This window comes from Dermacentor andersoni, chromosome 2 (assembly GCF_023375885.2).
Source record: "Dermacentor andersoni chromosome 2, qqDerAnde1_hic_scaffold, whole genome shotgun sequence".
Lineage (NCBI taxonomy): Eukaryota > Metazoa > Arthropoda > Arachnida > Ixodida > Ixodidae > Dermacentor > Dermacentor andersoni.
The window spans coordinates 142,083,100-142,104,548 of NC_092815.1; the positions used below are offsets into that span (position 1 = coordinate 142,083,100).

The window sequence follows — 21,449 nt, forward strand, 5'->3', positions numbered from 1 at the left end:
CATTACATAGGGGGGGGGATACAATTCACACATGATAAGTCAACGCAATAAAAACGACTGAAAACAACAATCAAGCACAGATTTCGGTAAAAGATACAGTAAATAGAAGAAAAAGAACGAAAGGAAATTAGGGTGAGAGTACAGGGTACATATCATATTTGCTATACGTGGCACGCTTCAATAAGACACACGCGGCAGGTTGGTGTTCGAAAAGTGCACATTTACAAAACACACACACACACACACACACACACACACACACACACACACACACACACACACACACACACACATATATATATATATATATATATATATATATATATATATATATATATATATATATATATATAACGTAACACAGGTCAGACAAGGAGTGGCAGCTGAACATTTTATACCTTTCAATATGTTTGCAAGGCAGGTTGGACGGCAGACGGGTCAGTGATTGTTACAATATGTTGGGGTCGGGCGTTCCATTCGTTCACTGATAACACCAAAGGGGAATTTTGGAATTTCTTTGTCCTAGCAAATATGGGAGACACTTTGCATACATGGTCATTGCGGTTGGACAGATAATGGGCGGGCAAGATGGGAGCAGATTAAAAAGATGAACCGCTATGGTAAAGGAAGTGAAAAAAATACAGACGGAAATATTTAAGTCGTGTGCCAAGATCCGAAAGATTAAGGGTCTGCTTTAACGCCGACACACTATGGTACGGAGAGTAGGAGTGCAAAATAAAGCGGGCAGCCTTATTTTGAATTGATTCGATGCAATCAGAAAGGTTAGCTGTGTGAGGGTTCCAAATAATTGAGGCGTAGTCGAGGGTTGCTCTTATAAGGGAAATGTATGCACGAAGTCTTGTGTCACTGTTTGCAAGGTACAAACGGCGCTTTAAAAAGCGATGTTTTTTTTGGGGGCCTTCTTAGTAATATGCTCAACATGCATGGCCCAGCTTATATCAGATGTAAAAATAACGCCCAGGTATTTAAAAGATGTTCATTCGAGTATGCAATTGCGTAGAGTGTATACGTTGGACGGAAAGCTTAGTGTTGAAGAAAATGTCATGACCTTAGTTTTATCTGAATTAATTTACATCTTCCGTACGCGACACCACTCAACTAATGTGGTTAACTCTTTTTATAATATGGTAACGTCATCAGGGGTGGTTATCTGTCTATAAATTACACAATCATCGGCAAACAGCCGCATTGTTGAATTTATATTCATAGCTCTGTCATTAATATATATTAGGAAAAATAACGGACCTAACACTCACTCTTGAGGCACCCCTGACCTAACGCGGCAGAAAGTAGATTGGTTGCTATTAATAGTTACTGATTGAGAGCGACCAGATAAATACTCGTTAATCCACTGGGTAGTTTTTTTCACCTAGCTTAAGGCTGTTTATTTTCATGATTAGACGTTTATGGGGAACAAGATCAAAGGCTTTCGAGAAGTCACTAATATTGCGTCAGTATAAAGCAAATTGTACAGTCATGTATGTCAGTGATTAGTTCGAACAACTGCGTTTGGCAAGACCGCTGGTTTTTGAATAACAGAATATTTGCATTAAGATGACCCATAATGTGGGAGTAAATTATGTGTTCAAGGAGCTTACAACAAACTGATGCCAGTGAAATTGGGCGGTAATTACATGAGGGCTCACGGGATATAAATATGGGTATGATACGGCCTGACTTCCAATCATCTGGAACACAGCCGGTATCCAGTGAATGTTAGAAAATTAAACACTGTAAAGACGATGATACGTGGGAAGTTAGTTTTAGTAGTTTTGAGCTGATGCCATCCGGTTCAGGACTGGAGCTAAGTGGAAGCCTGTCAATAGCCTGTGATACACCTGCTGCAGTAACGGTGATCGGCTCGCTTGGGTGAGTTATTGTAGAAAAAGAGACGGTGCAAAACTGGTCCAGTGGCGGTTCGTCGGTAAAAGCTTGACCGAAAGTAATCTTCAAGAGGTCACCACATGCTTCATTGGGCACCATGCAGCCATCTGCGTCCTTTAGTGTTATTACAGTGTCCGTATCTTTAGGGTTAATTACACGCCAAAACATTTTTGGATCAGATTTTAACAAAGTGGGCAAGGTATAATTGAAATAATGATCTTTAGCTTCTTCAATTGTTCTTTTGCGATTCACGAGCTAATTCGTTATATTTTTTCCACGCGTAGTCAGTTGTGGTTTGCGAGGACTTATTATACGCCCTTTTCTTTTTATTCAGGCAATGTTTGACTTTTTTTGTAAACCAGCGAGCATTTGTTCTTATGTGAATGGAATCTCAGGGTAGCACGTATTTTCGATTTTTTTAAGGAAGTCACGGAACGCTATCCAATTGTAATTAGTTGTACGATTTATAAATTCGTTTGAAAAGGAGCTTGCGAACTCGGTTAGTATGCTATTCATTATTCCACAATCTGCCGTTTTGTAATTAAGTACGCTTTGTAATTGTTGGCTTATTAGGAAGTGGGAGTGAGTGCAAACAATGTCCTACTCTATGGTCACTAATTTAGTCAAGAACGGGAACTACAGCATTAGTTGAATTGTTCGTTAGGAGTGAATCAAGGGTGCGTTCGCCTCGTGTCGGTTCCTTTTACCAATTGAGTTAAGTGAAACAGGTTCAATGTTTGAAGGAAGCGAAATACCTCGAGCAGGGCCGGTGTTAATGACGGTGATGGCGATGACCAGTTAATTAAAGTCGCCGCCAAGCATCAAAGCACACTGAGGAAATTTATTCTAAATAAATTCAAGCACACTGGTCATGTGATCAACAAAATCGGGTTTGCTGTCAGAAGGCCGAAAACATACGCCGATAATGCACGTGCGGCCTTCAAATTGGGTTTTTACAAAGAGCCACTCAAGAAGGGTATGAATTACTACAAGAGAAGGTTGATAAACGGTCCTTATTGCTATCAAGACACCACCTCCTCTGACAAAGTTCTATCTTTACGAAATATTGCGAAGTAATCAGGAAGCAATAACTCGCAATTGCGTATGTCACCCCGGAGCCAAATTTCTGTGTCTAGTACAATATCAGCAGAGCACGTGTGAACTATTGAAAGTAATGAATCAACATTATTTATAATGCTGCGAAAGTTAGCCAGAAGAATAGATAAGTTATGTACCCTTCTTCTAACAGGCTCGATTCGTAGAGTTTGTCAATCTGAGGTGCGTGGTTGCGGTGTGTCTGCTTGAATTACACGGGCCGAAACCGCGTCATAGCAGTAGTTGTGCCCTTTAAGCTTCAGTTTGTGGTATCGTATCGTGTAGCGGTCATCCTTCCCTTTATTTTGTTTAGCGCAGTCACGCAGCACTACAGGCATAAAAAAACAAATTGCACTTGCATTTCAGTGGACAAAGTGTCCAGCATGTCTGTCACGGAACGTGTTTCAGAGGCAACTTTGACTCTACAGGTAATTAATTGCACACTGGATGCTCTTCGCATGATGTAGAGTCAGTGCATTTGTCTGGTGAGCTTGAATGCTGTGCTTCGGACTGTACTTGAACTTGTCTACTGATGATACATGGTTACATAAAGCTAGCAACATAGCATGTGCCGCCACACTGAAGGAACTGCCCTAATTTGTTTTGTCAATGTGGTCGAGGCTTTAGCGGCTGCAATGAACAAATGTGGGCGTCATAGCATTGCCGAGCTAGAGCACAAATTACACACCTCGAGTCTCGCAATGCACTCTGAAAGTTCTGCTACGTGGTATACCTGTTTTTGCTACCTGATCGTGTGGCACCTTTACAAGCAGTCACAGGTTATCGCAGCTGCTGAAGCTTTCGTAATTGGCAAGGTGAAAAACAATAATGTTATGCCATCATTCTGGCTGCACATGCTAAGATACAAAATATCTTGAACCAGTAATAATAAATATGGGGTTTTACGTGCCAAAACCACTTTCTGATTATGAGGCACGCCGTAGTGGAGGGCTCCGGAAATTTCGACCACCTGGGGTTCTTTAACGTGCACTTAAATCTAAGTACACGGGTGTTTTCGCATTTCGCCCCTATCGAAATGCGACCGCCGTGGCCGGGATTCGATCCCGCGACCTCGTGCTCAGCAGCCCAACACCATAGCCACTGAGTAACCACGGCGGGTATCTTGAACCAGGTGTTCGGTAAATGGCACCTGTGCAGCCAAAACATGGTGTTCGAGCACTATGACGAGTACGTTGACAACTGCACACAATTGTGCTATCACTACAGAAAGTTGAAAACAAGCAGCATTTTTACCGGTTTTTCTTCAAAACATCGGTACTTCATTTTCCACCAAAGCTGATTATCATGCATAGGCATTGGTGGGCATTGTAGGCGTTGCATAGGCATCATGTGTATGTTTTGGGAACAGGGCATTCGTGACGCATAAGGGGTCGTCATGTGTGTAAAGTTCAATTAGAACCAGCACTCTAGGATACGGATTGATAAAAGCTGTACTTTGTTGTTTCCCAGCGGTTTCTCTTGCACAGGTATGTCAATGTTTCAGGTACTTTAATTATAACTTGTTTTATTTGCCTATTTTTCATGTGTACATTGCAAATATGACTGGTATTCAGTACTGTTTCCTGCCAAGATTTTATGCTGTTTTGGGGATATTTGCAATGTTTTGCAATTAATTCAGTTGAGCCAAGTATATGACTATTATTGCTAGCTTTCATGTTCAAGTTGTGCAGTGCTCACTAGTGATTACTAGTAAAGTTTTGCTCTCACAGACACAGTCAGACTTGTATGTCTTATGTGGTAGTTTAGTTTTGTACTTTACGTCATAAGATGCGGTGTTACTATAATGAAAATGTTCTGTGACCAGTTTGTAGTGAGGTTATTTAAATAGAAATCGTCTTCTGCTTAAAATTTAATTCAACAAGCCTGCGCCGATTTCGCTATGTAAGGAACAATATCATTCTTCTTTCTCCTCTTCCCGTTTTTTGACCCCTTGCATGGTACCTGTGTTAATATTTAAACTAAATATGTAATGCACTTTAGAATTGCATACGTGTAGCGTCATTGCACGCCAGTGCAGTGCTTTTCAAAGACTTGTAGAATCGCTGGTAATCAGCGTTTTTATTCCAAGAACTACCCTAAGGACTATCACTTGACTTCTGTCGCTCCACCTGCAGATCTGCAGTGATTTCTTTACCGCAACTTTACTCTCGCAGAAAGCAATGGAAATACAAGTAGCGGCCTTGCCGTCAGTGGCCGCTAAGGCCTGTAGTAGTCGTGGCGTAAGCAGCGTAGTGACAGCCTGTCCGAAGACGGCTTTATAACCATAGGCGGTCACGATATGGCATCGGCCTATTACAGACTTCTAGGGAAAATCCAAACAATGAATGACTCACCTTCATTCCCGAAGCCAGCTCGGCTGCTATGGCGGATACTCGACGCAGAAAAGGGATACAGAAGATCACGAGCGTGACCGCAACAATGCTCTTTCGAAAGCTTTTTTGATCTCGGAAGGGTGGCGCATCGGGCAGTCGTCGGAGCAACACCTTCGGCAGCTAAAAAAAAATGTGTAAGGTGATAACTAAATTTGATGTGAAGTCTTGTTGGTCGTGCTATCGAGAGCCACGTCAAGTGGCTCGAGACTTTCGCGAAGCGTTTGTAAGGAAGCGCCTGACATCTCGGCCTCGTCTTTGTAAGGAAGCTACAAACAGATTGGTCTCCGAGAACTGGCAAGATGCTGCTCTCGAATGCCGTTTTTAGAAATTTCCCACTTTCGGCGCCTGTCACTGGGCCAAAATGTATTGACGGCCCGTCCGATAGGCTCGGAAGACAGTATCTCTGGTGGTATTTTTACACTGTACGAAAAGCACTCCTTTCGCAGCCTATGTACAGGTGGCCGATTCTTAAATGGTGGAGCTTTGTGGTGTACCTAGATCAGGGCTCCAATTAGCAGCCCCATCCAGTAGCCCGGAAGGAGCATTGGGCGAACTTTACTCGGAGAAACAATAATAATTTCCAGCATCTCTTCACGGAAGCAACGGAATAACTCAAGGAAAAGAAACTCAACGCATGAAAGCTTTCATCACGCATATTTTTTGTCGGTAAACACGACCTTAATTTAAAAATCGGAGCCACCTGAAGCTATCCATACTCGGGCGAACTTTTGCGCAGTAACGACGATTGGTGACGAAAGTAACCCGTGATCTGTGGAATTCTGTCGCGATACTCCGATCAAAACAACGACGTTGACCGTTGTGAGGGAGCTGGCAAAAGGAAGCTTTGAGGATAGACTGTGCGCTCTCTTCACTATATTGCCACACTCTGTAAATACTCTCTATATTTACGTTTATATTTCTACCCTTAACAATGTTGTGTAGCTCCAGGCTTTAGTGCAAGACGGAACTCCGCCCCAGACGTATCTTGGCCCGCTAATTCCGCCATGCCGACAGAAAGGGATACTGCTTCTACCACGACGCCAGCATAGCCTTACCCTTACCCATGCAGCGCGACCCTGGCTCCTCCTCTGGCACTGACGGCATCGATGAGTACTGTCGGTGGGGCCCCAACAGCGATGCGCTCTAATGCCATTTTCTGGCTAAATGAAACAGCACGCTGTAAGAGTTGGGGTCGGGCATGAAATAGGTGGCAGCTGGCCAATGCCGTCGTCCGACTCATCCACGCTAAGGACGTTGTTCAAGGGATCGACTTTTTCTCGTCGAGAACGAGGACTATGGGATTTATTTACGATATCTACATGAAGGGTGGAGAACGTTACATTTCATCAGTCTAGCATGACTGAAAAAGAATGCACACCGAAAAGCCAGAAATGGCTGCTTAAAAACACTCTGTCCTCCCTAGATCCCTTAGTGAGGGAAAACTGCTGTTCAACCTTCGACCAATTACAGCGTCCAAAGTCATCGTCATCGACCCGCCTTTGAGGGAGAGAGTTCACACACTCACTTCGGCACTTTGGTTTCACTGAACACACCGACGTGAGAGGGTTCTCGTAGACAGAGGCCTTCACCCGAGCAGGCGCCTCTTGATCCCAGAGCTGACCCCGCAGTCAGTCAGTAGCCGCCGCGTCTGTCCATTGCCTGTGACGACCTCTGGGGCCCGTAGGAAAGCAACGCAAAACATCCCCTTCCAGGAGTTCCTCCGCTCCAAGCAAACCGTGAAGCCGACAGCGAATCGACTAACAATACTCGGCCCACCGAACGTGGCGAGACAGGCCGGCGCCGTCGGGCTGTTGAGTCGGCGCATTGTTATCTTTAAAAAGCGAGTCGTCGCAGTGGGCTGGGAAGGGTTCGGAGGTCGCTTGTCCGAAGATCGTCAGCCCCCGCAGGCAGGTCGTAACAACGCACCTTTTTTTAGACTTACAAGGAAGACCTGATCAGCTTGCATGTATGTAAGCGGAAACTTCGTGCCCTATTTGGCAAACCGGCTGGTTGCCGGCACGCCGCTTCGAAAGAACTCCCCTGTCGGTTGCAAACTTTCACAAAGTCGCAGGTGATCCGGCGCAGTGGAAAACGCGGGACGGCAAGCCCATCTGTTATAACAGCAACTGTGAGGGATACATTTCCCGCTAGTACCCGCCATCATCTCCTCGCCCTGTTTTTGACTACCGACATGACAGCAACCGGCCCGCACAGTTTGCCGATCGTAGTATCCCACCGTTCCATGATGTTGCTGCGTTAACGCGGCGCTAACGCCGTGCGCTTTTCCCGCACGATATTCATTCCCCATAGCCTCTGTCCCGCTGTGTTTCATCGGCGCAGCGCTCCTGACGCTCTTCCTTGGGTACCTGAACAATTCAAATCCTCTCCTATGCTTGCCGATGCGGCAGAAACAATCATTCTTGCACTTCAAATAAAAGAAAAAATAACTTCCCTATGCTTTCTTTGGCTTCATTATCTATTGAACTCATGTAAAATTCGGGCCCATCGGTTCCGCTCCTTCTCGTTTATTGCATAGCAAGGGTCTCGTTTCTGCCAGCGTTGATACCTTCAGGTAGCATACGGGGGTTTATTGATCAGCTGCTTGCTTTTATAGTTTGCGTACAATGTGGCGCCACCGGTAAAATGATGTTCCACATCTGCCGCCATGATCATGAGTGCCGCTAACTGCTGATCTACGGGTTAGATTTTGTACGCCTACATAAATAACCAAGAATGTTGACGTGGTATTAGTCGCCGCCATCGTTCGATTGGTATAACCACGCACGCATAACGGTTAAGGTGTGGGTTCGGCTCCCACCAGCGATAACTTGTTTTTCACTCCACTTTCATTTCCGCTTAGGTTATCATACCTAAACTTTAATTAACGCAACAGATAATTTCCCGTTTGCTTTACATGGTTTCATTATCTGTTGATCTCAATTGGTTGTGACAAGAAATAAGTAGGAGTTTATCAGTATCATTCACAAGAACCACTATCCCGTATTCACTTGCTTACCAGGCATGCCAGCTGGTATTCTTGGTTAACATAGTAAGAACTATTTGAAAGCTTGTAAGAAATACAGATGCGCTTCATTAACGATGATTTAGCGTTACACTCAACTCGTGAGCACCCACTAACTTAGCATATATGACAAGCAACACAAGTAGAACCAGAAATACGTTTTTAGATCACAGTGGCTTTTTCAGTTACTTTGCTGTTGCCGATTTTCCCTGTTTCCGGGATTTCTCTGTATAAACTTGCTCGAAACAAATGATTCACGCGTTCTTTCATCATTAGAAGACTTGCAACGGAACCTTCGGTGATAGAAGAGCGAATATGGGCGAACAAAAGTGTTTTTCTTTTCTTTCGTAAAACTTGACACAACATTATTAAAATCGTAAAATGAGCCCAAATTCGGAAACATTACGAAACATTCGGGAGAATTTGCTGGCACGCTTTACGCATCCGCGAAGACAACAAACTGTTGCCCTCTTACCTGAGCCGTAGTCTTCTTCGACTTTTTCAGGAAGTGATGGTCAATCTTTGCCTGCTCCACCAAAATTAAGTCTGCGAACAGATTGCCGGTGTTTAAAGGAGAACTAGTATCCTCAGTGACGCAAAACTTTTGCGGTACGACACAATCAAGGAAACAGCTTTTTTTTTCTACTACACAGATTACACGCACTGATGGAATCGATGTTACGCGAAGCACGTTGCAGATAACTGCCTATCCTGCATTGTTTCGTGTTCCGCATATCGTTGCCAGACCAACGTTTTTGTGTAAGCTGAGCAATTGTGTATGTGAAGCGAGCGACTCTATGATGACAGAAGAAAGGGGATGACATCAGTTGCGCTGACGACGGTGATAAAATGGCCGCTGATTTAATGTAATTAAGCAAAGAAACCTTAGAACATGTTGTTGTTACGACTTGAACCGACCCCTGAAGGTGGTACAATTAATATGGGGAAAAACTGTAGCGCTCTTTGCGAGGAGCTTGTTTCTATATGCGACGCGTCGAACGCGGCAATTATGCAGGCGTCCCAACCGTATGGCTTCGAGGCACGCGCGCACGTTCTCTCGCTTTCTTAAAGAAATTCTCGCTTTCACACATGAAAGTACGCATCTATCCCCCCAGAGGTTTAGTTAGCGTTGGCACGAAACAAGTAGGCATGCACCTTTTGACATATTCGGGAGAGCATTGAGCTTTTGTGTGGGGGAGCCCGTTTCGGTCCCGCCCATCGATGTGTAATATTAAAGCAAAACTTTCTTCGTGTTTCTTCCTGCCTTGCCTCCGCCGTTTCTCCCGCCTTTCGCATGGCCGCTTGGTGGGTCGAAATTAAGAGGCCCTGAACCACTTTTTATCGAAGCGTAGAAACGCATTTGAAGCGAAAATAGGCTATTTCAGAAATGCTTTGCCGCTAAAAGAATATCAGTACGTTCAGCAAAAGCGGAGTTACTGTCAATGAAATACCCCCTTCACGCTACTTCGGCTCCTTTTCTTGAATGCCTGGCACTGCGAAGGCTACAGCGGAAAGAGGCGTGCCCCCAACGCTCCGCCTTACTTACCGTCACCAATGCGCGCAGCTCAAGTTTGATTTTCGATGTTCACGTAGACGCCACTACTTCCCGATTTCGGTGCCGACGACTCCCTAGCGTTAAAACCTGACGCGACTCAAACGTGGTTGTCGTCACCGAGCCGCAGTGCGCTCTGCCAGCGGATTGGTCACGGCACCCCGCGGTGGCTGTAGTATCTATACGCTACGTATACGCTACGTAGCAGACCGCTAATACATGCAACTGCAGCGTTTGCTTTCTGCACGACAGGGCTAGAGTGCGCGCTCGCGCTTATGTGCTCCTGTCTGGCTGTGCTACGCGATGCGAACCGGCTTTGACCTGCACCAGTTTGACTGACGGATCCACCTTGCGCATTTTTGAAGCGCTATCAACAGCTCGATCTGCCAAGTATGCCAACGCGTCTTACTCGGAGCGGCCAGGAGTGAGCGCGCGCTAGCTCGAGGTCTGCTATCTAAATAGATGGGAAAGGAGAAATCGTTTTTCTCGGCAACTACAGCACCAAATTGGATGACGCTTGTTGCATTTAAAAGAAAAGTTAAACCTATTTACTGTGGGTAGCGAATTTTTATTTAGGTCGTCAATTATTTTCATAAAAAGTGACAAAAATCGCAAATTTTCGGGAAACGAAACTAATAAGTTTGCAATTCTAACTCATCAATGAAAAACGATATCACCATTCTCTTAATTGCACCTACTAGTACACCTAAAGCGCACAAAATTGATATATTATACTTGGCTCTCAAATAGACCTCTAAATTGTGAATAGCACTCTTGCAAAACCCTTTTAAACAATGTAACAAATTCACATAAGACATAAATTGGCCTATCAAATTTGTCCTCTTTGGATACTGTAATGGATGCAGTTTACAGAAATGCGGTATCTGTTCTAGGTGCAGGGCTATGAATTTGTAAACATCGTGCTGCTATTGTTTTCAAACTTAGAAATTTTTGAATATGCCATTAAAAAGTTCATGCCCTGAGTCAAAATTATGCTTGCAACAGTCTCTAGAATTTACCTTTCTCTCTCAAATGCAACAAATTTTATTTCAGAGGTTATCTCAGAAAAGCGTTTCTGTGTTTTACATGTGTTTGAATCGGCAGCATCGGAGTTGAGCCAAAGCAAAAGCTTCGTCTTAGTTTAAAGTGGTTCGAGACTAGTTGAGTTCTCATTACTAATCGAAATCAGCGAGACCCGACGGTTACGACACCAACAACAAGGGTGGCGAAAGTTTAATTCCTGCGCGGGTTGCCGCGGCCGAGCGTGAGCAGAGGATAGTTGGCTTCGACCTGAAGCAATTATTATCGAAATTGGAAAGCGGATTTTCACTTACTTCATCCTGTTTAATAAACTTCGTCAATAAATACACACAGTAACAATAGGAAGAAGTGGACTGGTCGAAACATCCTAATTTTTGATGTCAGTTATTGGCCGATAGCAGCCGCGTATCGAAATCGGCTTCATTACACAAGAAAGCGTCCAGAAGAGCTTGAGGAGCACGCTTCTGTTGACAACAGAGCGTTAGAAAGGTGACTTCGCGTTCCGCTTGCGAGCTCCACGCAGCGGGCATGAAAGCAAAACTTGCTGAGATATCCACGACACCGTACGCTACCCGCGGACTATACTTTTACAGCGATGCTGTATACGGCCAGGGTTCCGTGTATTCTTTCGTGTGCGTCAGCAAAATTTATCATCATCAGCAATGGCTCGTACCTCCCTAAGCAAGCAAATATGCGGTGTTTTATCCCCCTCGCAATGGAGAGGCTACAGGCACTCAGCAAAGTGAAGCGAGCAGTGCATGCAGTCATTGGAATCACGCGTACAACGTAGCGAGCAGCGCACGTTTCATTAAAGAACATCCTCAAAACAAGCATCTACAATTATCAGCAATGGCTCATACCTCCGTAAGGCAGGGGCTACCACCGATCAGCAAGCAAGGCTACAAGCGCTCCTACAACTTGCAAAAGTAATTGTGATATATTGGGTCCAAATAGAATCCGCATCACATATTAAGCTAGGAACACATGCTACACTGTAACCAGCATCGGTCATGTCTACGTTCGCACTGCCCTCTGTTTGTCGGCGTTGTAAGCGCTTGCGTGTCTATTTGTCTTTTCTTTCGCTGTCCCGTGGTGGCGGTCCCATCGAAACATCACGTGTGTCTAGTTTCCTCCGGCTCCTCGGGGCGGCGGTCGCGTCGTCAACGCGAATGTATTAAAATCGGGGTAAATGAGTTCGTACCTTTGTTCAATATTCTGTGTCTACTCTGTGTCGTGTGCTAAACAGCTTCGCTGGCCATCCAGCTTCACAGAGTGGAATAGCTCATGATTCTTTTACCAAGCCTGAGGGGTGGTTCAGCACCCTTTAAAGTGCGTCGTCCCACGGATCTCCTGCCTCCAAAATTTGTCGAATCATTCCACAAGTGCAGTTATCGCACAGATACCCGGCTTTCTCTCTATTTTCGTCTTCGCTAGTGCGCAGGAAGCTACAGAGCAAAGCCAAGAGGGCAAAGCCCTGGCCAAAAGTTGAGCGTCGCGGTGGCGGAAGGGCCCGTCGCGGCCCCCAGTGGCGGCCGCGATAGACTATGCTACGCAGCATGCATCTCGGAGGCCACGCACAGCGTAAACAATAGATGATTTTTCTGTATTTTTAACGTGGTAGTGTTGAGGATCCCGTGTCGCAGAAAACCTGGCGTCGGCGGCGGTGCCCCGCGTCGGCGTGATGTCTCGCATGTCGTTTCGGCAAGGTAATTCTCGAACCACACATAGCCAGGCCGTTCATGTGACGCAAGCCATTCGCTGAACTAATTGAATTTTTCAAGCTAAAATACGTGGAAAAATCGTAAACTATGACTTACACACAACCTGCAGACATGATAGCTCTCGGATTGCAATTTGAATATACGAGAAAACATAATTCTGTTACGCGAAAACTCAAACAAACCGTTTTTCCAGCGTCTCTACAATGCACAGACCGGAGACGGCGTCCGCCATTTGCGCACGCCAGCGCGTAACTTTCTCACAGTCCATGGAGCGGCGCGCCCGCTTCCTTGAAACACTTCCAGATGGCGCTCGCCTCCACCGCATCGCGGCCCATGGAAGAGGCCGCATTTCGACTAGAAAGCCCGCCTTCGTGCATAGCGTTCGACGCGAACGTTTCGCCTAAACATTACGGTTAGATACGCTGCAGTTGTCGGGAAGCGTGAGAAGCACTCAGGGATCTCTGAATGTCATTGCGTTCCACCCTTAAAAGCCAGCTTAAGCGTCCTCCAATTTCTTTTTCTTTTTTTTTTTTTTTTTTTGAGATAGCAAACGTCTTCACCTGCTCTACTTCTATACTGTACTTATTCTACATTCTCTTGTATTCTACTCTACGTTCACTATATCGTCTGCTCTAGGTTCCCTCTCTATATTAGGTGTGCGAGTTAACCTTTGTCAAGCTGCCTAACGGGAGAGAAAATAAAAGAAATTCGCAGTTCCGCACGAAAGGCGAAGCACCTTTTACGGCAGCAAATGAGCTGATAGTTTTATCGGCCGTATAAACTTGTAAACGTTCGCTTACTAACTAAATTAACAATGATAGAAGAAACAGACACACAGAGACAGCGCTGTCTTTGTGTGTCTGCCTTTTTCTACGTCCTCAATTCTTGAGTCTCACACCTGCTATCATGCATTCAAACCAACCGCCCAATCAACTTGTCTTAACTAAATTAACCAGCACGGCGTCAGGCGCGCAAAGGTAAACGTGAAGGCATATCACTCGATGACAGCGGAAACTGTCAGTGAAAACGCTGGAGTTAGAAATTACGCCAGCAGCCGCGAGCCAATTGAGCTCCGTGCATCTGTCGCTTCAACGTGAACGAAACGTCGAAAGCAAAGTGCATACGAAGTTACCGGCACTTCGCGCACTCTACAAACATCGAAGATTGCTTTTAAGATGAGGCCGGCGTGGGCGCGCACTTTGGCCACGTCGCAGATCTCTTTCAGGATACGCAAGCGCCGGCAAAGTCTACTACGGCGTCCGCCAGTCGCGTGGTCAACGCCATAGAAGACGCCGCGGTTGTCTCCACTCTGTACGTAGCGGCGGGGGAGCAGGACATCGAGCCACTCTAGCAGCCGCCGGAGGCGTAGTCCCTTCCGCCCTCGCCTGACCTTCCTGCCAGAGAGTGTTGCTCCTGTTCCGCGCACGACCGGAGAGGGCACGCATCCAGGCCTCGTTCTTCGCTCGCGCACGCGATATTGAAACGCATTCGCCAGCTCACCCTCAAAGCTTTCACTGATACAGAACCTCACGGTGACAAAGACGCCGATAGCAGAAATTCGCATGGAGTGTCATTGCTATCGCAATAAAATCACGGTGCAAGATGTGATCTGAAGACCTACGTAAGTTGGGTCCGCAGACTTCTGGCAACCTAACACCGTAAGTTTTATCATGGTATCCAGCGCCATCCTTTTTTTACCTTTTGTTTCTTTGAGCACCTTAGCTAACGTTAGCTTGGAAGTGCGGTATATTTTTATTTATTTATCTCAAAATTAGTAATTATGTATTCTTGAGAATGTTCTCGCGATCACGAAATCAGCCAATAGCGTATGGTGGGTCAAGTGCTTTCGACAACGACATTGCGGATGCTTTTGACAGGAGCCTGTAAATTCCCTGTGGCATGCAGTGGGGAAAATTTACCATCACTTAAATATCCTCACGTGATTTGAATGCGAAAGCATTGTGACTTCTCTAAGTAATTGGTCACGTCGATAATTAAAATTATAAATTAAATTAGGGGGTTTTGCGTGCCTAAGCAACTTTCTAATCATGAGGCATGCCGTAGTGGGGGACTCCGGAAATTTTGACCACCTGGGGTTCTTTAACGTGCACCTAGATCTAAGGTTGAGGACTGGGCGTGTTGGTATAGCATATTAGAGGCTCGATTTCGCAACATTTGGATGACACACACAGAAGAGAAACACACACCACTAGAGCACTACTTGCAACTATCGTTTTATTCCCTTGTCAATGGGATAAATACTGGAAGATACTCGGGGGAGGGGGGAGGAGGGCAGCAACAAAAACAAAAAGATTTTTACAAACATAGCCATCCACCAATGCCAAGCCAGCTTTGCCATCTTTGTCAACAAAACACAGAAAAAAGTTCGTCGACTGCACTAAGCGAGTGGTATATTCTATTCCACTTCAGTGCGGCAGAAACTATATCGGACAGACTGGACGATGTTTGAATGAAATATTAAAGAAGCCTGACTTTAACGTTTCAAAAGCAGTCGCCGGACACCTTGGGATACTTCAGCACAATGCGTTGGCGGGCTAGTTGGTGCGAATCCATGGATACTTTGTTTACCGCAAAACGACAGACACAAGAAAGAAAGTTTTGCGCTAAACAAGGTATGCATGGTAACCTTGGGAAACATTGTAGAGATTGCGGATGTCAGCCGTTCTTTAAGAAATGCAAGATTCGGAGCAAAGATGGCTGCCAAATGACGCGAGAAATAATCAAAGCCGCTGAGATTGCATGTTTGGAAAGTATGTGCGTGAGCATGCTATCAGTCTCCCTTAGTGCAAAGAAAATAGATTTCCTCACGCGCTAATCTGGAATTTTGTATCGTGGTTCTTTTTTTGCGATGCCAAAAATGATCGCATGACAAAGCTGGCTTGGCATTGGTGGATGGCCATGTTTGTAAAAATCTTTTTGTTTTTGTTGTTACCCTCCTCCCCCTCCCCCGAGTATCTTCCAGTATTTATTCCATTAACAAGGGAATAAAACGATAGTTGCAAGTAGCGCTCTGTGTTGTGTGTTTCTCTTCTGTGTGTGTCGTTGAAATGTTACGCAATCGAGCCTCTAATACACCTATATATCTATGTACACAGGCGTCTTCGCATTTCACCTTCATCGAAATACGGCCGCCGCACGTCTATGATACGTGGCGTCATACATTGTCACGTGTCCTCCACAACTCTAATCCACCTTGCTCTAATACGTACCAACCTTAATCCACATTATTCCACCTTTGTTCACCTTGCTCTAATTTGTACCAACCTTAACTGACCTTCGCCCCATCATGAGCATATTTTATTTACACTGCAGGAAGAAGTCCTCTCACTGCGATCTCCAATTACCTCTGTTCTGCGCAAACCAATTCCAACTTGCGCCTGCGAATTTCCTAATTTCATCACCCCACCTAGTCTTCTACCATCCTCGACTGCGCTTCGCTTCTCTTGGCAACCATTCTGTCCCCCTAATGGTCCAACGGTTATCGAATCTGTGTATTACATGGCCTGCCCAGCTCGACTTTTTTCTCTTAATGTCAATTAGAATATCGGCTATCCCCGTTTGCTCTCTGGTCCCCACAGCTCTATTCCTGGCTCTTATCATTACGCCTATTATTCTTCGTTCTATCGCTCTTTGCGCGGTGCTTAACTTGCTCTCGAGCTTCTTTGTCAATCTCCGTTTGTGTCCCATATGTTAGCACCGGTAGAATGCATTTATTACACCTTTCTTTTCAATGATAGTGGTAAGCTGCTGTAAGTACTCCAACTCATTTTTAATCTTCTGTAAATTTCCTTCTTGTGATTACGGTCCCCTGTGACAAATTGACCTAGATAAACTTACTCCTTCACAGACTCTAGATGACTGACGATCTTGTTCCTTTGACAGAGTATTGATCCTTATCTTTGTCTTCTGCATATCAACCCTGCTGTTACACTCTCTCTTCTAAGGTCCTCAATCATTTGTTTTAACTCGTCACCAGTGTTGCTGAACAGGACAATGTCATCTGCAAACCGAAGGGTGCTAAGCTATTCGCCGTTGATACTCACTCCCGAGCTTTCCCACTTTAATAGCTTGAATACTTCTTCCAAGCATGCAGTGAATAGCATTGGAGAGATTGTGTCTCCTTGCCTGACCCATTTCTTTATAGGTATCTTTCTACTTTTCTTGCGGAGAATCAAGGTCGCTGCGGAATGTTTGTTTATATTTTCCAGGATATTTACGTAAGCCTCCTGCACTCCTTGAATACGTAATGCTTCTATGACTGCTGCTATCTCTACTGAATCAAATGCCTTTTCGTAATCTATGAATCTATGAAAGCCATATAGAGCAGCTGATTGTACTTTGCAGATTTCTCGATTACCTGATTGATGACATGGATGTGATCCATTGTTGAGCCTCCCTGTCTAAAGCCAGTCTGTTCTCTTGGTTGATTGAAGTCAAGTGTTGCCCTTATTCTGTTGGAAATTGTTTTGGTGAATATTTTATAACCTACTGGAAGTAAGCTAATGGGTTTATAATTTTTCAATTCATTACCGTCTCTCTTTTTGTGGATTAGTATAATGTTAGCATTCTTCTAGTTCTCTGGGACGCCTGAAGTCGTGAGACATTCCGTATAAAGCGCCGCAAGCAAGCATGATGTCTCCTTCATCTTTGATTAAATCGACCGTTATTCCATCTTCTCCTGTCACTTTTCGACGTTTCATGTGTTGCAAGATCCTTCTTACTCCTACTCTAGATATAGAAGGAGCCTCTGTAACATGTTCATTACTACTTCGAATGGAGGCATTGTGGCTGCTCTGGGCAATCTATAGGTCAGTATAGAATTCTGCTGCTTTTACTATATCTTCGAAATTGCTGATGATATTACCTTTCTTGTCTTTAAGTGCACACATCTTGGCGTATCCTATGCCCAGTTTTCTTTTTGTAGATTTCATGCTGTGTCCATTTTTTACTGCTTTCTTAGTCTTTCTTATGTTATAATTTCTAATATTCCTTACTTTCTCCTTGTTGATCAGTTTTGACAGTTGCGCGAATTCTGATATATTGAGTTGTATACTTCCAATATTAGTCGTTTCTTTGCGAGGCCTTTGGTTACTTGGGATTGCTTACCTACTAGTTGGCTTGACGCCTTACCTTTTACAATTGCTGCTCCTGAAGAAACTGTAGTTACGCTTTCGTTCATTGCCTCTGTCATCTTCATCCCTCTATTCTAAGGCTGAATATTTGTTATTCCCTAATCCACTTAATCACCTTAATGCACATTAATCCGTCTTGTCGTAATTCGTACCAACCTTAATCTAACTTAATTGACCTTAATTCACCTTCATTCCCTTTACTTCACCTTAATTCCCTTTACTCTAACTTGTTCCAACTTTAATTCTGTATTACTACTGACGTGATACAAGACGCTGATGACGTCACTGATGATGATGATCTTTGGTACCATTCTTTGCCTACAAGGCCGGCGTTTGTGCCTTATAGGACATGTAATGCTTTGGCATTAATATTTGGCATACATGTACACAGGAGCCTCATTAACAGGCCGGCAACGTTTTTATAGAGAAAGCCTTACATGCTCACATGAAGCGAAGATCAGGCGTCAGTCTTGCGTTGCCATCCTATGGCGCCAAAACACACACGATCAAGTGATCACGTCATTTTCCCGGCGCTGGATCTGCTGCAGCTCGCACTGCGGAATTGCACGGTGAACAGCCGTGACCCACACCCCAAAAAAGCCGACCTGGCCAAATATCAAAATAGTATTAAGGTGGATTAGGACGGATTTAGGTGGATTAAGGTTGGTACAAATTATAGCAAGGTGGATAAAGGTGGAATTTTAATTTAAGGTGATAACTTAGACAACTACTCATCTTTTTGCCTTGAAATCAAGTAAGCGTACTTAAGTGACTGTCAACCCCCCCCCCCCCCACACACACACACATGATGTTCAAAAAATTTAATCATCTAAGTATCCTTAAGTGATTTGATTGCGATATCATTATGACTTTTCTAATGGCTTACGCCCGTGATATATGACGTCATACATTGCCACGTGTCCTCCACAACTCTACCTCAATCCGCCATAATCCAGCTTGCTCTAATTTGTATCGCCAACGCTCGGCTCGCGCTGCTGGTCGCTGGTGTGTTTCGAGACGGTGTGTCTCACTGCATCGCCGCTCTTTGAACTCGTAGCTCCCTTGAAGGACACCTCCAATGAATCACTTATCTATTGGTGGAGGCTGTTGGAATCGCCCCGTCGCTTGCACCCTGGAACTTCTAACCCAAGCTCTACCGCCCATCATCGCCACCAGAGACCCGCCGACGCCTTCGGCCCGGTCCGTCGTCTGCATCAGGGTTCCTTGGCAACGCTATCCGAAGGTCTTCAGCGGTTCAGATGACACCGACATGGATGAGTGGTTTACGTCGTACGAAAGGGTGAGCGCACATCACAAGTGGGACGACGCCGCGAAGTTCACCAACGTCATGTTTCATCTCACTGGCGTTGCCCAACTCTGGCACCATAACCACGAAAGCGACATCCCGACCTGGTGAATTTTCAAGACGTCATTCACTTAAGTGTTTAGGTGACCTGCTGTCCGCCGACTACGCGCTGAATTGTGCTTGCGAGCCCTTGCACAGCAGACTTGTGAAACTTTCACGAGCCACATTGAAGAAGTCGTCGACCTTTGTAAACATGTCGACGCCGCCATGGCCGAAGCTGATAAAATTCAGCACATCCCCAAAAGCATCGATGACGGCACATTCCAGGTGCACCTGGCCAGGAATCCGCGCACCGTTTCTGAAGTCATCACCTTATGTCAGAGCTACGATGAGTTGAAGCAACGCACCCAGACTCGGCAGCCTCAGTCAACCGCAGATCGCTGTCGAGTGTCGTTACCGTTTCCGAACACCCTCTACTGCTTCAGCAGATTAAAGATCTTGTGCGCGAGGAAGTTGCCCGTCAACTTTCCTTGATCCCCTTGACTAAGAAGCCGTCCTGTCGTCTGCCTCCAATTATCAGCCCTGTCATTAACGATGAGGTCGCACAAGCTGTTCCCGCCGCTCACCAGCAGCCATCTGTGGCCGCGCCTCCTACCTACACGCGGGCAGTACAGCCTGTAGCTATGCCTCATCCCTATGCGCAGATAGTGCGCAGGCCTCACCAGCGGCCTTTCTCGACCCTACAACAGTTAGCTACACCTCTCCCTCCTACTGCATATTGGGCAGAGCCGAGAGTAAGCAATATTTGGCGCACGCCTGACAATCGTCCCATTTGTTACGCCTGCTGCACTCCTGGTCACGTCGCTCGCTATTGCCGCCGTCGCCTTCAAACTTCCAGCAACGCTTCCCGGCCGTTCCAGTATGGCAGTTAGCACATGCGCCAATCAGTCACGGGTCCATCCCAGTGGTATGTTTGTGCTGACCTCACTGAATTTCCGTCGCGCCGCTCACCATCTCATCAAATATCGCTCACCGCAATGCGTCACCGAACCGCACCGTCCGACCAGGAAAACTAAGTGCCGCAGTTTAAGAAGCAAGATTGCGCCGTCTTCGAACTGCCCTAGGAGGATATCAAAAAAATATACTGGAGTGGACGCCACCGATACCTACTCATAGACGACAGTGAAAGCGCCCGCAGCCATTGTGCGGTGGGCAGGATCGAAACCGGCCAGGTAGCATAGCGTGCGCCTTCGTTGCCGTTTTTCCCGGCAAATGATCACTACTACTAAAATGAAATTTGGGCGTGGGCCAACGTGACCATTCCGGGTGGACTAAGTAAATTAGGGGGTGGCCCATCTTGACAATTGTGGGTGGGCCAACTTGAAATTTAGGGGTGTGCTAACTGAAATTTGGGTATGGGCCAACTTGAAATTTGGAGATGGGCCAACTGAAATTCGGGAGTGGCCCAACTTCGCAATTGAGGGTGGGCCAACTTAAATTTTGTGCTGGCGAGCATAGTGCATCCAACACGCAGGATTAAACCATGCTCGTTGCAATCGGGCTGCACGCATACGAAGGTGCTGCAGAGGCACCTTTGTCCAGGAAACATCCCCGTGTACTGCCGTCGCTGCGCCCGATCCGGCGACCGCCGAGCTTTCTGCCCATTACAATATGGCGGCGCTGGCTTCACTTGAAGAGCATCCCTTCCACTCCAGCAAACTTTTTTTATATCCTCCTAGGAACTGCCCAAGTCCTCGCTCCTCTCCTGCTAACATGGTGGCAATATTTGTAGAAGGCGTTTCTACTTTTTGCGTGTCGACACCAGCGCCTCCATTCCTGTTATAGCCGCCAAGCTCTGCCGCTCGCTGCAGAAGGTGACGACGACGCTCTCTCGACTGTCGCTTCACACGGCCAGCACGCAGGAAGTTACACCTCGTGCAGCCCGTACTGCCTGTGTGCTTATACAAGCAATTCTGTTCACTGTCGAGTTTATTGTGTGTTTTTTCTGTCTGATCACATGACGTCATCCTTGGGTGGGACCACCTATCCCGTCATAATGCCGTCATTGACTGCGCGAGGGCTGAAGAATTTTCGCCGCTGTGTGACGCACCATTCCACGACGCTCTTGATGAGCCGCCTAAACTGGTCGTGCGCGAGGACACCGACATTCCGCCTGGCTCTTTTGCCCTTGTACCAGTCTTCAGTGCCGCCATCACCGATGCTACGGTCTTCTTTACACCGTCTGCCATCATTATGAGTCG

The 21,449-nt window shown here is 45.8% G+C and overlaps 1 protein-coding gene across 1 annotated transcript in view; it reads right to left on the bottom strand.

Moving 5' to 3' along the window:
• LOC126540650 (uncharacterized) overlaps positions 1–21,449 on the bottom strand; it is a 55,103-nt gene that overhangs the window by 8,743 nt on the left and 24,911 nt on the right. Inside the window, exon 3 of the mRNA XM_055076488.1 lies at positions 8,891–8,961. Coding sequence (XP_054932463.1) covers positions 8,891–8,961 — 71 coding nt within the window. The remainder of the gene's footprint in view (positions 1–8,890; positions 8,962–21,449) is intronic.